Here is a 14793-nt window from a genome sequence, read left to right as displayed (position 1 = left end):
GTCTTACGGCTTGAGTGCCCTGTCTCGCAACCTTAATTTGTTTTCATATCCTTGAGAGTAGACATCTTTTGTTAAGATAAAACATTCTCTTGTTTATAATATGGATGTATTATTTTAATGTTGTAATGGTCAATAAGTATATAAATGCGATCGAATTAAAATTCTTTAAACCTGATTTTATTGCAAATGTAAAAAGAAAAAATGTTAGATTTAAATTGATGAAGTGCAAAAATTTATTGGAACGAAGTTCCTTACGGCAGGCATTTGGCTGGGCGACCGAACTGAAAAAAATGTGATACTAAAACCGTAAGAAGAATATATAACGGAAGTGACGTAATATCAGTCACACGACTGTATAATATGACGTTTGTAAAACTAAAATATTACTAGTAAGCTTTTTTAAAATTATTTATGTAATTTTATAGTGTCGACAAAAATAAATAAAGACATGTTTTTTTGTTTATGTATGTATTGTGTATATTTGACGCCACGTTGGCGCAACGGTTACAGCCATGGATTGTACCTGTTGCGCTAGCGGTTGCGGGTTCGATCCCCGCACATGACAAACATTTGTATTGGCCATACAGGCGTTTGCCGTGGTCTGGGTGTTTGTGCAGTCCTTGTGGGTCTCCCCACCGTGCCTCGGAGAGCACGTTAAGCCGTCGGTCCCGGTTGTTATCTTGTACACCTGATAGCGATCGTTACTCATAGTAGGGAATATATTCGCCAACCCGCATTGGAACAGCGTGGTGGATTAAGCTCTGATCCTTCTCCTACATGGGAAAAGAGGCCTATGCCCAGTAGTTCCCACTACTATACCACTATTACAGGCTGAAGCGTATACGTTTTTTTATTTCACTTAATAGTTTGAATTATTATTATTATTTTCTTTGATTTATTTTATTTACGGTATTTGTTATTTTCTAAAATACTAAATTTCCTAAATACTTTTATGTACTTAATTAAAAACCAATCATTAAAATTAAAAAAAAAAATGAAGAACTAGAAAATTTAAGTATATAAAATTCGTCTTTTTTTTTCAATTTGTGTTGCTTCTATACTATCCGAAGGTACTTCGTTCCTAGCTGGTGTCCCATGACACCACATAATTTTAAATAATTGTGTTTGCTCGCAAACGAAAAAAAAACCGACTTCAATTACATCGAAGAGTAATACAACGTAGATCGACGAAAAAATAGTAATACTTTGTTCGTATTCCATATAACGCGACATTATAAAATTGTAGAATTATATAATGTTCTACTGTTATTTCTAACATTTTGTTAGCGATTGTAGGCAAAAATTTCATAAAAGGCCCGTCGTCGATTCGCGCGAAGCACTGACATCGCTTATTACGGCGGGTTTTTTAGTTGAAACGGATTTATATTGAATTACGGCTTATGTCTTTTTTATTAAAAATATGTAATGTTCATGTTTTCACACAGCTCCGATGCATGAATGGAGTTTACCCCTTCAGATCAACTGTCTAAATAGGCACAAAAAGGCTTACTAGTCTAAGAAATATATTATTACTATATCAAATTGTAAATAAATGAATGCAATAACGCCATCTATCGGAACCTAATTGCGTTATTAGAAAACGTCTGAACGCCATCTCTAACAAGGTCATTCGTTCAGTAGATTTTACTGTTCAATTTTTTCATTCCGGGGCCTTAAATGAAAATCGATTCTTAAGGAGAAAACTCCAAAAACAGTCAAGTAAATACGCCATATCAGATATAGCTCAAAAAGTTCGAGTCAAATCTGAATTATATTTAAATGGGACTACATGACAAGCACCACCTATCGATTAAAAAAAGAATCATCGATATCGGTCCACCCAGTAAAATAGTAATGAGGTTAATATAACGTTGGTCGACGTAAAATAGCCAAGTAAATACCCAGTATTAGCGATAACTCAAAAATTAAAAGCTCAATTATATTTATAACGAATAAACTGCTACTCTCTACTCTAGTGGAATATTGTAATTTGATCGATAGTGAACGAAGTAATTTCATTACATTTTGATAGATGGCGTTGTGGCAAAGTATTGAACATGACCACAGTCGTCTTAACATCGTCATGTAAATACGTGTCATCAAAGATTACTCAAAAATTGCTCATTATATCTCAATCATATTTAAAACGGACGACATGACAAGTATTAGCTTTTGATTTATACAAAAAAGATCAAAATCAGTGCACCCAGTAAAAAGATATAACGTATAATACAACGTAGGGTGACGAAAAAACCGTCAAGTAAATACGCAATATTAGATATAACTCACAAATTACTAATCAAATCTCAATTAAATTTGAATGGGACCACGTGACGAATAGTAGCTTTTAATTTATATAAGAAACGTCAAAATCGGTGCACCCAGTAAAAAGTTATGAGGTATAATACAACGTAAGGTGACGAAAATAATGTCAAGTAAATACGCGTTATCAAAGATTAATCAAAAAGTAGTTATTAGATCTCAATAAAATTTATATGTGACCACATGATAAACATCAGCTTTCGATTAAAGTAAAAATTATCAAAATCGATACACCCAGTAAAAAGTTATTGCGGATTTTCAAGAGTTTCTCTCGATTTCTCTGGGATCCCATCATCAGATCCTGGTTTCCTTATCATGGTACCAAACTAGGGATATCCCCTTTCCAACAAAAAAAGAATTATCAAAATCGGTACACCCAGTAGAAAGTTATGTGGTATAATACAACGTAGGTCGACGAAAAAAGCGTCAAGTAAAAACGCATTATTAGATATAATTTGAAAAGTAGTTGTTAGATCTCAAATAAATTTAAATGGGACCAATCGGCACACACCACCTTTCGATTAAAACAAAATTTGTCGAAATCGGTCTACCTGGTCAAAAGTTCTGATGTAACATACATAAAAAAAAAAAAAAAAAAAAAAAAAAAAAATACAGTCGAATTGAGAACCTCCTCCTTTTTTGGAAGTCGGTTAAAAATGTATTTATTTATTTACACGTAATATTATTGTAAACATTACAGATCTTAATAATCTAATGCGTTCACAAAATTTGGTTAGATCAAACTGGTCTCATTGTACCGCTTTACTTTTACCTTATAATACATTTTTAGAAACTTTACGAAGGGTACACGATTAATAATTGCTAACATTTATGATATTTTTCTTATAACTACATATGTATTTAAATTTTCAATAGTCTAAAACAAAATTAAATTAAAACGCATTTATAAATCTGACGTTTATGTTGGCAGCAACATTGCACATACTTCATTAATTTCCCGTCATCCGTATCATTCGAATTCACTTCTGATAAACACTGATAAAAATGACTCGTAAACAATCGTAAACTATAAGCGCACTCGGACGGAGGACTGTTTCTAGTTAAATTTATTAAATCAATGAGTGTTAAAAGTGAAAAAGTGTTAGATGTAGTGTCCGGATGGGAGGCAGTTGAATTAATATTTAAATGTGTTTTCGTGGGTTTGTGGCAAATGATAAAACTTTCAGTACGAAGGTTATGGAAAGGACACCGTAGGAAAATATCAAAAAATTGTCCACCTGTGGAACTAACCGTAGATTCCTCTATTGGTATACACTGTTATATCAAAATTATGGTAATATTTTTTTTTGCTTTAAATATATTATTTTTTATGACAATATTTAAATGATAAACTCGGGAATTAAATTTTTTATTATTTTATTTTGAATATTAAATATGCAATTCCAAAATAAAAACTTCCATATATAGTTAATACTTATGTAGTTAAATATTAATATTATATATTTTCTTAACTAAACATCTCGAATAAACTATTTTTAGGGCGTAAAATACCATTATGTAGAAACAGGACCTAAATATGGTAAAATAGTTCTTATTCTTGGAGATGCACCAGATACTGGTGGCTTGTGGGTACCTAACTGGTCATCATTAGTGAGACGTTTAGCAGAGCTCGGTCACCATATCATTACACTGGACCTCAGGGGGACAGGAGCCAGTGAACCAGGGGATAGAAAAGAGCTGTCTCCGTCAAGAGCTGTTGCAGAGTTAAAATTTCTTTTAACAACTCTTGGTGTGACTGATACTAATCCTGCAATAGTTATTGGGTTTGGTATAGGTGGTATGTTAACTTGGTAAGTACTATTTCTTTACTCATCTCGATTTTCTATCTATTCTCAAAAGAGTTATCACAGTTAGTTAAACTTCTTAATTTTTAGTAAATAACATAATTTTCATTAACCATTCACCATAATCATAATTTAAAATATATTATATTTTCATGTTTACTAAGAATTATTCCAAGATATTTAAATCCTGGTTCTGATTAACTTATTTTTTTGCTTAAATTTTAAATATAAATAAATAGTAATATTTATTTTTCCATTTATTGAGGCTTATACCAAAAAAAAATTAGAAGTTTTTGATTCTAATGTGAAATGAATACATAAAACTAAACTTAAAATGTTTGTATGTTCTATTAATCTTTGAATGTAACTACACAATTACATGTTGTATGCAATAAATCTATTTTTCATCTATATATCATTTTATTTCACTCTGTACACTTAAGCAATTTATTAAAAAATACATATTAAAAAATGTTTGGGTGTGTGTCAGCTCAGACTCGCGATTGGAGTTTTGTCGCAAAAGACGTCGCGCGGTAATACGTCACGGTCAAGGCAGGTTGCGTCACTTTGTCACGCGATCTTATTACCCATATTTTTTCATACCTCAGGCCTTTCACTTATAATAGGTATAAAATTTAAATGAGTTACAACCTACTACTTGCTGTTTATCTATCGTCTAGAACAGCGGTTGTCACACTTTTTCGGCCAAGGGCTGATAGGGCAATATACGGACTACGGAAGTCGATGGACGGTGGGATAACCATCGAACTGCTGACCTTTAAATACACAGACTGGAGAGGAGCAGCAGCATCTTCTTCTCTTTCTCTGTTTCGGGCAGCAGTAGTGACAGTGGGCCGCTGGATTCTAGCAATTACCGGGAGACGAGAACTATGTTGTCTGCTGAGTGGTTACGGCAATAAAGAATATAGCCACCCCCTCTCTTCCCGTGGGTGTCGTAAGAGGCGACTAAGGGATAACACAGTTCCGCTACCACTTAGGAACTTAAAAAGGCGACCGATGGCGGGATAACCATCCAACTGCTGGCTTTCAAATACGCAGGCCGAAGACGGGCAGCAGCGTCTATCGTGCCACAAATCCAGCCCTACGGTCACCAACCCGCCTGCCCAGTCTGGCAGCGTTGGTGGTAGACAGCAATAGGCTGATGTTAATAACAATTAATAAAATTTCAAAAGTATATAATGATAAGATTCACGCACCATGAAAATAGAACCATCAATTTAAAATTCTTGTTAATTTAATTATTAAACGTACTTCAAATATGTATACATAATGTGTAGTATGTGGTACATAGTTCGTTAACCCTGGCCTTGTTTTTTATCAATCCGTAATTGATATAAAAACAATTTATAATCAATGAGTAATCCAAAGTACTCAAATTGTAATCCTGCGATATAAGTATGTCAAATGATACTATTAAATAATCTCTAAAAATGTTATAAATAATGTAATAATATTTCGCAGACTTTTTTTCTATCTACTCAAGTGACATTTTTATAGAACAATAAATTGACGTATCACTGACAAGTATACCTACAGGTCGAAGAAAGCTGATAAAGCGGCACTTTCGGCGAACTTATTTATAAAATAATGTAATTTTTTTTTCTGACTGAAAAGTTATTATTCGTAAAATATCTTTAGCACACAATAATAATTGTGTTTGCTCGCAAACGAAAAAAAACCGACTTCAATTACATCGTAGTAATACAACGTAGATCGACAAAAAATAGTCAAGTAACTACGGGTTATCAAAGATTACTCAAAAAGTAATTATCAGATCTCGATAAAATGTATATGTGACCACATGATAAGCATCAGCTTTCGATTAAATTAAAAATTATCAAAATCGGTACACCCAGCAAAAAGTTATTGTGGATTTTCGAGAGTTTCCCTCGATTTCTCTGGGATTCTATCATCAGATCGTGTTTTCCTTATTATGGTACTAAGCTAGGGATATCTACTTCCCAACAAAACAAGAATTATCAAAATCGGTACATCCAGTAGAAAGTCATGCGGTATAATACAACGTAGGTCGACGAAAAAAGCATCAAGTAAAAACGCATTATTAGATATAACTCGAAAAGTAGTTGTTAGATCTCAAATAAATGGGACCAAATGACACACACCACCTTTCGATTAAAAAAAATTGTCGAAATCGGTTCACCCAGTCAAAAGTTCTGAAGTAACATACATTTAAAATAATGATGTTTGCTCGCAAACGAAAAAAAAAACAGACTTCAATTACATCGACGAGTAATACAACGTAGATCGACGAAAAAATAGTCAAGTAACTACGCGTTATCAAAGATTACTCAAAAAGTAGTAATCAGATCTCGATAAAATTTATATGTGACCACATTATAAACATTAGCTTTTGATTAAATTAAAAATTATCAAAATCGGTACACCCAGTAAAAAGTTATTGGGGATTTTCGAGAGTTTCCCTCGATTTCTCTGGGATCCCATCATCAGATCCTGGTTTCCTTATCATGGTACCAGACTAGGGATATCTCCTTTCCAACAAAAAAAGAGTTATCAAAATCGATACATCCAGTAGAAAGTTATGCGGTATAATACAACGTAGATCGACGAAAAAAGCGTCAAGTAAAAACGCATTATTTAGATATAACTCGAAAAGTAGTTGTCAGATCACAAATAAATTTGAATGGGACCAAATGAACACACCGCCTTTCGATTAAAAAAAAATTGTCGAAATCGGTCCACCCAGTCAAAAGTTCTGAAGTAACATACATTTAAAAAAAAAGTCGAATTGAGAACCTCCTCCTTTTTTGGAAGTCGGTTAATAATACACCATTCATTTCACCGAAATCTGTTTTAAAGTTATAAAGGATTGGCTCCTAAAACCTATCTTACAAAGTTTTAACTTTTTTTTAGTAGGTATTATATAGTATATAACACCATATATATATAGTAAGTATAGGTAACTCGTTACGCTGTATACAATTTTCTGGGCATTTAATTTTACTAGCAAATAATTAGGGCAAAATCTTTAAATCATTCATCACCTTATATTTGTTAGCATTTTTGTAAACTCTCTACAGATACTGTTCAATTATCCTTTTGAAGTCTTCACGATGAAGGTTTTTATTGTATAGTTTGTAAACATTTGTCCAAAGGTACTTGGTCCATTGTGAAGGATCATTGGTAAGCAAGTTCGCGGTGATCTCCGCACCGCATCCGAATCTTTACTGGCAACACCCGCCTGCGGCGTTTTGTAAGAGCTCGTTGTATTTTATTCAGGTAAATAAAAATAAAGTAATTTATAAGACTGCCTGAATTGTTTCGGAAATATCCTAATTTAAAAGAAGTCCTAGGGTCGGTCGAGAGGGGTGTTTATGACAAATACTTTTTACATAAAATAAATGAAAAACAATGAAAACAAGACCGCTAAAATTCGTTGTTAAAATTTTATTTGAAAAGTTCCTACGACAAAAAACTATTACACTTAACAGTGCTAAGTATGAACTTCCTTGAATTTTAAAAAGAAAGTTATACCTTGAATTCCTGGTAGATATTTTTTACAAACCTTCTACAGTATGTAATTGTTTCACGGTCTACAGCTTGTATAAGACTGTTTTGTAGTTCGGCTCATTCGTCAGTAATACAATGTTGATATTCCAATGGCCATATTTTCCTGAAAAATGGCTCGCTGAAGGGGCGATGCAGGAAGACGGTCGGTGGGCCAGTTCCCGCGCTAGGGACTGGAGCGGAGCTTTAAACTATGTCAGAGGTAAAATACTACTATATTCTCTTCTCTCTTGAGGTAAGGCACAAAAGGAAATATCTTGCTCAAAATTTGGAGCAGACCGATCTATTAATCGTTCTTATTTTGAACATTTTCAGTTGTAAAATTATTATCAGCTTTAATTTTCTTTAATGACAAATATATAATTAATATTCATTCTAAATGTGTTATAATAGTGTTTATATATGTGCCTACATTCCTACAAGACTATTTCCTCTGTCCCAAGGTTGCCAGGAAGAGATCGCTTAAGCATTGCAGCGATAAAGCCGTACTTTGTACCTACGATACGATACTATGCTGTGTTCTTTTTCTACGTACCTATTATTTTTGGTTTTATATTACTGTTTTGAAAAAGAAAAAAAACTAGAAATAATATGTTTTAGATATTCTTTGTATTTTTACTACATTTTGTTTAACTTAAAAGGTGCGGCCTGGTGTCGTATACATCCTGAGCATACAGTTCAAGCTCGTGGTCTGTTGGTCGGAGATCGTGATAGCGCAGCACAGTTAGTGGCAAGTGCTCAGTACTGCTCACATCCCGCTCTTCGACTGCTATCAAATCCCAATCCAGGGGATAAAGATTTACCCGGGTTGCTTTTGGACTTTCTTGTTGGTAAGTTTTGGGTTCAAAGTTTCGAAATTTTTGGGGGGAAAATTCTAAGTTGAACCAATTAAAAAAGATATTTTTTTTAAGTTATAATTTTTTTTTCAAACTCAAAAATTATTCTGTATTTTATTCTTTAGGTAAACAGAAACCACCAGAAGAAATACCAAAAGGGCTAATGGGCAGGGTCTTAGGGGCTGTAGCCGATCGGGGGCGAGAACTCACCGCCCGACTAGCGTTACCGGCTAATGCGTAACATTTTAAAAATGTTACAAATTACGATTTATAAATATAAAAATAGTAGAAAAAGAATTTTATCGAATATTCTTAAAATGTATATTTAAGTCTTGTAGAATGATTTTGTGTTCCTTCAAGTTTGGAGCTCCTGGTGTTTTGTACGTCCTTATGGGCCACTCTAAGCCGTTGGCATGGTGGTTTGACAGTCAGTAGATGTATAACGTCGAAGTACGAATGAAATTATTTTCTTTCGAACAAATTAGTGAATGATCTTAATCGTATTACGATTACCCTTAAGATTAAATCTTAAGCATGTACAATCTGGAATAAATATACGAAAATAGTATAATTTAATTTTTGTTTCAATCAGAAAAAAATTGCGTGATATTTGCCCCCCTCTCCAACGTAAGATTAGATAAGATTTGACTCGACCCTCCCCCCCTTAAACATCTCACGTATTTTATGGACGCCTCCTTAATTATTAGCACATGTATTTATTAAAATATTATTAAGTGTATAAATGTAAATGCATCTATTTTTAAATATACATACAATATACATTATTACATACAATAGTCCTTTTTTTAACCGACTTCCGAAAAGGAGGAGGTTCTCAATTCGACTGTATTTTTAATCTATATATATTATTAATAAATGGTCGGTCGAGTCGGTTTTTTGTTCGGTTATACTGCAAAAACTATTGAACCGATTGGAATAATACTTGCCATAAGATACAGCGTGTTTCGGAGAAGGTTTTAGTATATAGTATGTTGGCGATTACTTACCGTGTAAAAAGATATGGACGGACAGAGGTCGCTAGTTTCTTAATAATATTGTTACTAAGTAAGAAAGTTATAGTAATTAAAACGTATTTTGTAAAGATTTTATTCTTAAGTTTTAAGAATACTATATTTACAAGTTATAGATATATAGGATGATCAGAACATGTTTATACAATTAGTTTAATTTTCACGACATTCAGTGAACTATCACATGTCCATATCTTAGTACCCGATTAAAGGTTAAAGGGGATGTGAATTGCATTGATAAAAATACTAAAACGAGATAAATATTGCAATCGAAGCAAATATTAAGTCTTGGAATAATTTCAATAAATATTTTATCGATCTACATTTTACCTACATTTAATTTTTTTTTATTTTAACATTAACATAAAAAAATTGTACTAAAAAGAGGAGAGAATAGGAAAAATATATATGTTCTTCATACATTTATATATCATATGGGGTGTAACGTTATACGTACATTATTTATGCTAGTAATTAAAATATGCTTAAATTTAATATTTAAATACGTGAAATGATTTTTTTCTTTAAAAAAAATATTAGTTTATTATAATTAAATGAAATAAAAATCTACAGTAATTTATGATACACTATTTTTATCATAAATTATTTTTTTTTTTTCTACAAACAAATTATATAAATTCATCAACCGACATTTATATATTTGCGCGGGCAACATTTTATCTTTTTCAAAAATTCAAATGAATCTTTTGTCTCGGCTGATAAAAACGGCAGTACTGGTCGCCGCCGCGTCATTCATTTTTGAATTTTGTCTCAAGAAATAGTTAACGCACATCACCTGTTTTATTACGGTCTCTTAATACGGTGTCTAATAAATATATTTAAGCATCGTAACCGTACTTTATAAAATTGTGTGATCCTTGCTTAGCGTTGTCTCGATTCAACAAATATTATAGTGTCAGTGTTTATCGCCCCCAAACTGGGGTTCTACGTTTGGGTCACCAAGTTCGACGTTTGGGTCACCAAGTTCGACGTTTGGGTCACCAAGTTCGACGTTTGGGTCACCAATATCGACGTTTGGCTCACCAATTTCGACGTTTGGGTCACCAATTACGACGTTTGGGTTACCAATTTCGACGTTTCCACCTAACCCCAACGACGAGAGTGCACTCCGCCGGGTCTCGAACTACCCGTTCCTGCCGCCCCCGGTCGATAGCGGAATCCTGCCACGCGACTCCCGAGAATATCACCTGCACGGCGAACCAGGAGAGTACCTGAGCCGAACTGCATTTGGAGCTTGTGTGAATTGGGTGCTCGACCCCGCCCATATACGTACATTTTTTTATTTTCTACCTCACCGGGTTAATTAATTTAATAAATTTTTTGTTCATGGTACCCTGGTTTTATTTACATCTCTAATAGACCAGGGGAACCGTGACAGGGGTTGTCTGAAACCCCCTACTTTTTAAAGAGTGGTAATATAATTTACAGTTGTGTATGTAGTAGATTTAGCGTTTAGTATACGTGTAGGTACACATTAAGTGGGTACGGGGTATTTTTAACTCCATATTTAATGGCATGTGGCAAAAGTATGTACTACTACTGAAATAGGCGTTTTTTTTTTAAATACAACCAGGTCGGCAAACAAGCGTACGGCTCACCTGATGGTAAGCGGTTACCGTGGCTTATAGACGCCTGCAACACCAGAAGCATCGTAAGCGTGTTGTCCGACCCTACCCTGAACTCCCCCCGGCATCTCTAGTCACCCAACTCACCCCAGGAACACAACACTGCTTGAAAGTAGGATTTAGCTGTGATCTTCTGTAAGGTCCAGGTACTAACCCAATCGGGCTGCTCCAGATTTTGATCTAGATATTTCCTTCTGAGCTCTACCTCAGTTGAATAACATTAATGGAAGCAAGCACTTATCTTTTTTTGCTCAAAGCAATTTTAACTTTTTTTTCTAAAATCATTTTTTTTTTTTTAAAATAATTGGATGAAAATAAAATAATTGTGTTTGCTCGCAAACGAAAAAATAAAAACCGACTTCAATTACCATCGACAAGTAATACAACGCACAACGTAAGTAGACGAAAAAATAGTCAAGTAAATACGCGCTATCAAAGAATACTCAAGAAGTAGTCATCAGATCTCAATCAAATTTAAATGGAACTACAAGACAAGCATCAGCTTTCGATTAAATAAGAATCATCAAAATCGGTATACCCAGTTAATGTAGTTCGACCGAAATATAGTTAAGTAAATACGTATCATTAGATGAACTCGAAAAGAACTTGCTAGATCTCAGTTAAATTTCAATTAAACCACATTACACGCAGAACCTTTCGATTAAAACAAAAATCATTAAAATCTGCTCAATGATACCAAGCTCCAATTCTTTTCCTGCATGGAGAAAGAGACCTATGCCCAGCAGTGGGATGTTACAGGCTGAATGCGTGTACGTAAAGGTATTTATTACATTATTTAACAAGTACAGAATGACATATTATTGTCATTTTATTATAAACGGAAATTTAATTTTTTTTATCGTCTCCATTGATTTTTAATTTGACATAAAGAAAAATAAATATGATTATTATTGGGTAAACCTAATTATTTGTATACCAAAGCAAGTGTTATTATAAAACATGAGGTGCATTATCCACTGATAATGCTCCTCATCTTTTGATGACAATTCATAAAATTCTTGTAATTACAATAAGAAAGAAGTATGTACACCGCAATTTATTTAAAATTATTGTTAATTATTAATTCATTCATATAATTTTTTTTTTTATGAATTTCATACTAAGGTAATTGACGCATTGATTTTCGCCACAATTATAACAAAGAATTATTTGATATTTTTATATGGTAACAAATATAAGCTCATTAAATTATTACCATACCAAATAATCTTGTTAAGTTCAAACTGCTAGTCCAAATGAAAATATATTTAATAAATTCTATATAATAATTCATACTATTTATTTCATAAAATACGGATAGAAATAACGTTTATCATTATAATTTCGAGACTTGTTGATTTAGTGTTACTAAAACGTAAAAAATATTTTGATCACTTTTTTAATAAAATAAAACCACAAAAAAAAGTGCAAACGCCCTTTTATTACGCAATATGCCCACAAAAAGCTAACCGTTTATAAATTTTCACTATATTTTAAAAAACACACCTACAATAAAATTGTGCGATCACTGCACTACAGTAACAATCACATTGCGATTATTTGCCGATATCTGCTCATGAAATAAGTATGATTTTTATTACTTCGATAAAAAAGTATATAGTTAGTCACAAAAAAAGTATTTTGAATAAATATTATTTATTTTTATACTTTTCCTTTACAATAAAACTACTTATAAATTTAATTTTTTAATGTCGGTATAATTATGTCGCAATGAGAGTGTTCCTTAAAAGAATTCTATATCACATTAGCTCTTATATAAACAATATTTTCTAGTATAAAACAATATTCAAGGAAGAATGCTATATAAAGTGTATAAACTATATAAAGTTGATATGCCATAGACATTATTATTATTTTTACTGCAGAAGATTCGTGACCCTTAAGTCGCCATCGCTTTTTCTTAAAAGTACAGGCGGAGTAAAAAAAATTTTTTTTAATGTCTTTTTTCACATATATAATATTAAAAATGAAATGTTGTCTATGACACATCCTTTTATACACTGCAACAAGTTTTAAAACGCTGTACATTTTAGTTTCGTTACATTTTGAAGTAAACTAAGGTCGGGTTGCTCGAGACGCACTTATTGTTAGGTTAATATTTATTTATTTATTTATTCGTTTATATTACTGGTTTTCAAAAATGCCGAAAAGCACAGAAAATTTCGGTAATGATTATTTCGTATTATTTTGTCATGTAGAAGAAGAGGGATCACAAGAAGAGTTGAGATCACGATCATTAAAGTTAGAATGGTTAATTTTAAAATTATAGGAAGAAAAAGAACAAGAAAGAAGAAGCGCTTTGACTAATAGCAACATTAACCGTTTAATTTTGGCAAACGTTAAAATATCCTTAGTCAAGTTTTAACTTTAAAATAACATTGGTGTAATCTTACGGTTAGTCAGGTTAAGTATAACAACGGTTACAATTTAAATAAGCAGTTACGAGCAACACCTCCAAAGTAAACATATTGTCACTACCAACAAATAGTTACAATATTTACAAGTATTTAAAATTATTTTATACGTTAATAATATGCACAAACATCAATGAGGCACGTTACACTATTTTCGATTCTATCGAAATATTTACTGAAAGAAAAGTAAAAAAAAAAAAGAATACTGCTAAAAAAGAAGGAAGAAAGAGAATTTCTAAGGATCACAAAAACATTGATTATATTGATGTAGGAGCGAGTTCACTGACAAAGTTGGAAAGTTTGTCTCCACTGCAAGTCAATCGTATATTTAAAATTTTATTACTTGCTTTTATATCAATGTTGTGAAATTATATGAAATTGGTGACAATTTTTTGGGTATTACGAACAAGGAAAAGATCGCCTGAATAAGACCCCAGTTTATGAAAATATTGGTGAAAAATCGTCAACCGGAAAATATAAGAGCGTATAGCTTGAAGCGGGTTGGCAAAGAATTAGACTAGACGTAAGGCGGGCAGTTAATTCATTTGAATTACGATATAAACACTCAATATAAAGATTATATTAAAAAACATTGATCAACACTCCGTTAAATAGTTTGGCACATCACGTCAACCTTTAATACGAATTTTGTCAACTATCATTCGATACAGCGAGTATAATAAATAATCTACAAAAACTTTCATCAATCATTCAAAATCATCATTGTGAAAATTTTATATTAACTAAAATAACTATAATAGTATGAACTAAAATTGTTTATATAAAAACATTGAAAATATTTACAATAGAAAAGTTAAGAGATCAAAATGTATAATAATATTGCTTAATTTGTTTTGCAATTATATAAATCTATCTAAAGTACTACTCTTATTTATGACGACAATAAAATTTATCTCGTCTAGATTAGTAGGAAAAGTCAGTGAGCTCAGGTAAATAATATCCAAAATTTTCCATGGTTTCTTGAAATTCACAAAATTGTTTTTTAGCATTTTTTTCTGTTAACATGGGACTGATTTTGACCCTATCTTCATTGAATTTAAGTAACCTTTAGATATCATTCTGATTCTCTCGAAAATATCAGTCTTGGGAATTTAATGGCAAATTAAATGTATATAAATAAAACATATCTA

At 32.3% G+C, this 14793-nt stretch overlaps 1 protein-coding gene across 1 annotated transcript; it reads left to right on the top strand.

The window, feature by feature from the left end:
- The first annotated feature begins 3400 nt into the window (after nt 1-3400).
- LOC123658465 lies at nt 3401-8945 on the top strand. The gene is made up of 6 exons (XM_045593883.1): nt 3401-3616; nt 3823-4133; nt 7283-7401; nt 7783-7896; nt 8336-8524; nt 8656-8945. Exons 1-6 carry the CDS (start codon nt 3401-3403, stop codon nt 8769-8771), a joined length of 1065 nt encoding a protein of 354 aa, XP_045449839.1. The 3' UTR covers nt 8772-8945.
- Nucleotides 8946-14793: the final 5848 nt, after the last annotated feature.

Source organism: Melitaea cinxia, chromosome 12 (genome assembly GCF_905220565.1).
Source record: "Melitaea cinxia chromosome 12, ilMelCinx1.1, whole genome shotgun sequence".
Classification (NCBI taxonomy): Eukaryota; Metazoa; Arthropoda; class Insecta; order Lepidoptera; family Nymphalidae; genus Melitaea; species Melitaea cinxia.
Note: the sequence above shows the minus strand (reverse complement) of the source record. Positions and strands in the feature narration are given on the sequence as shown.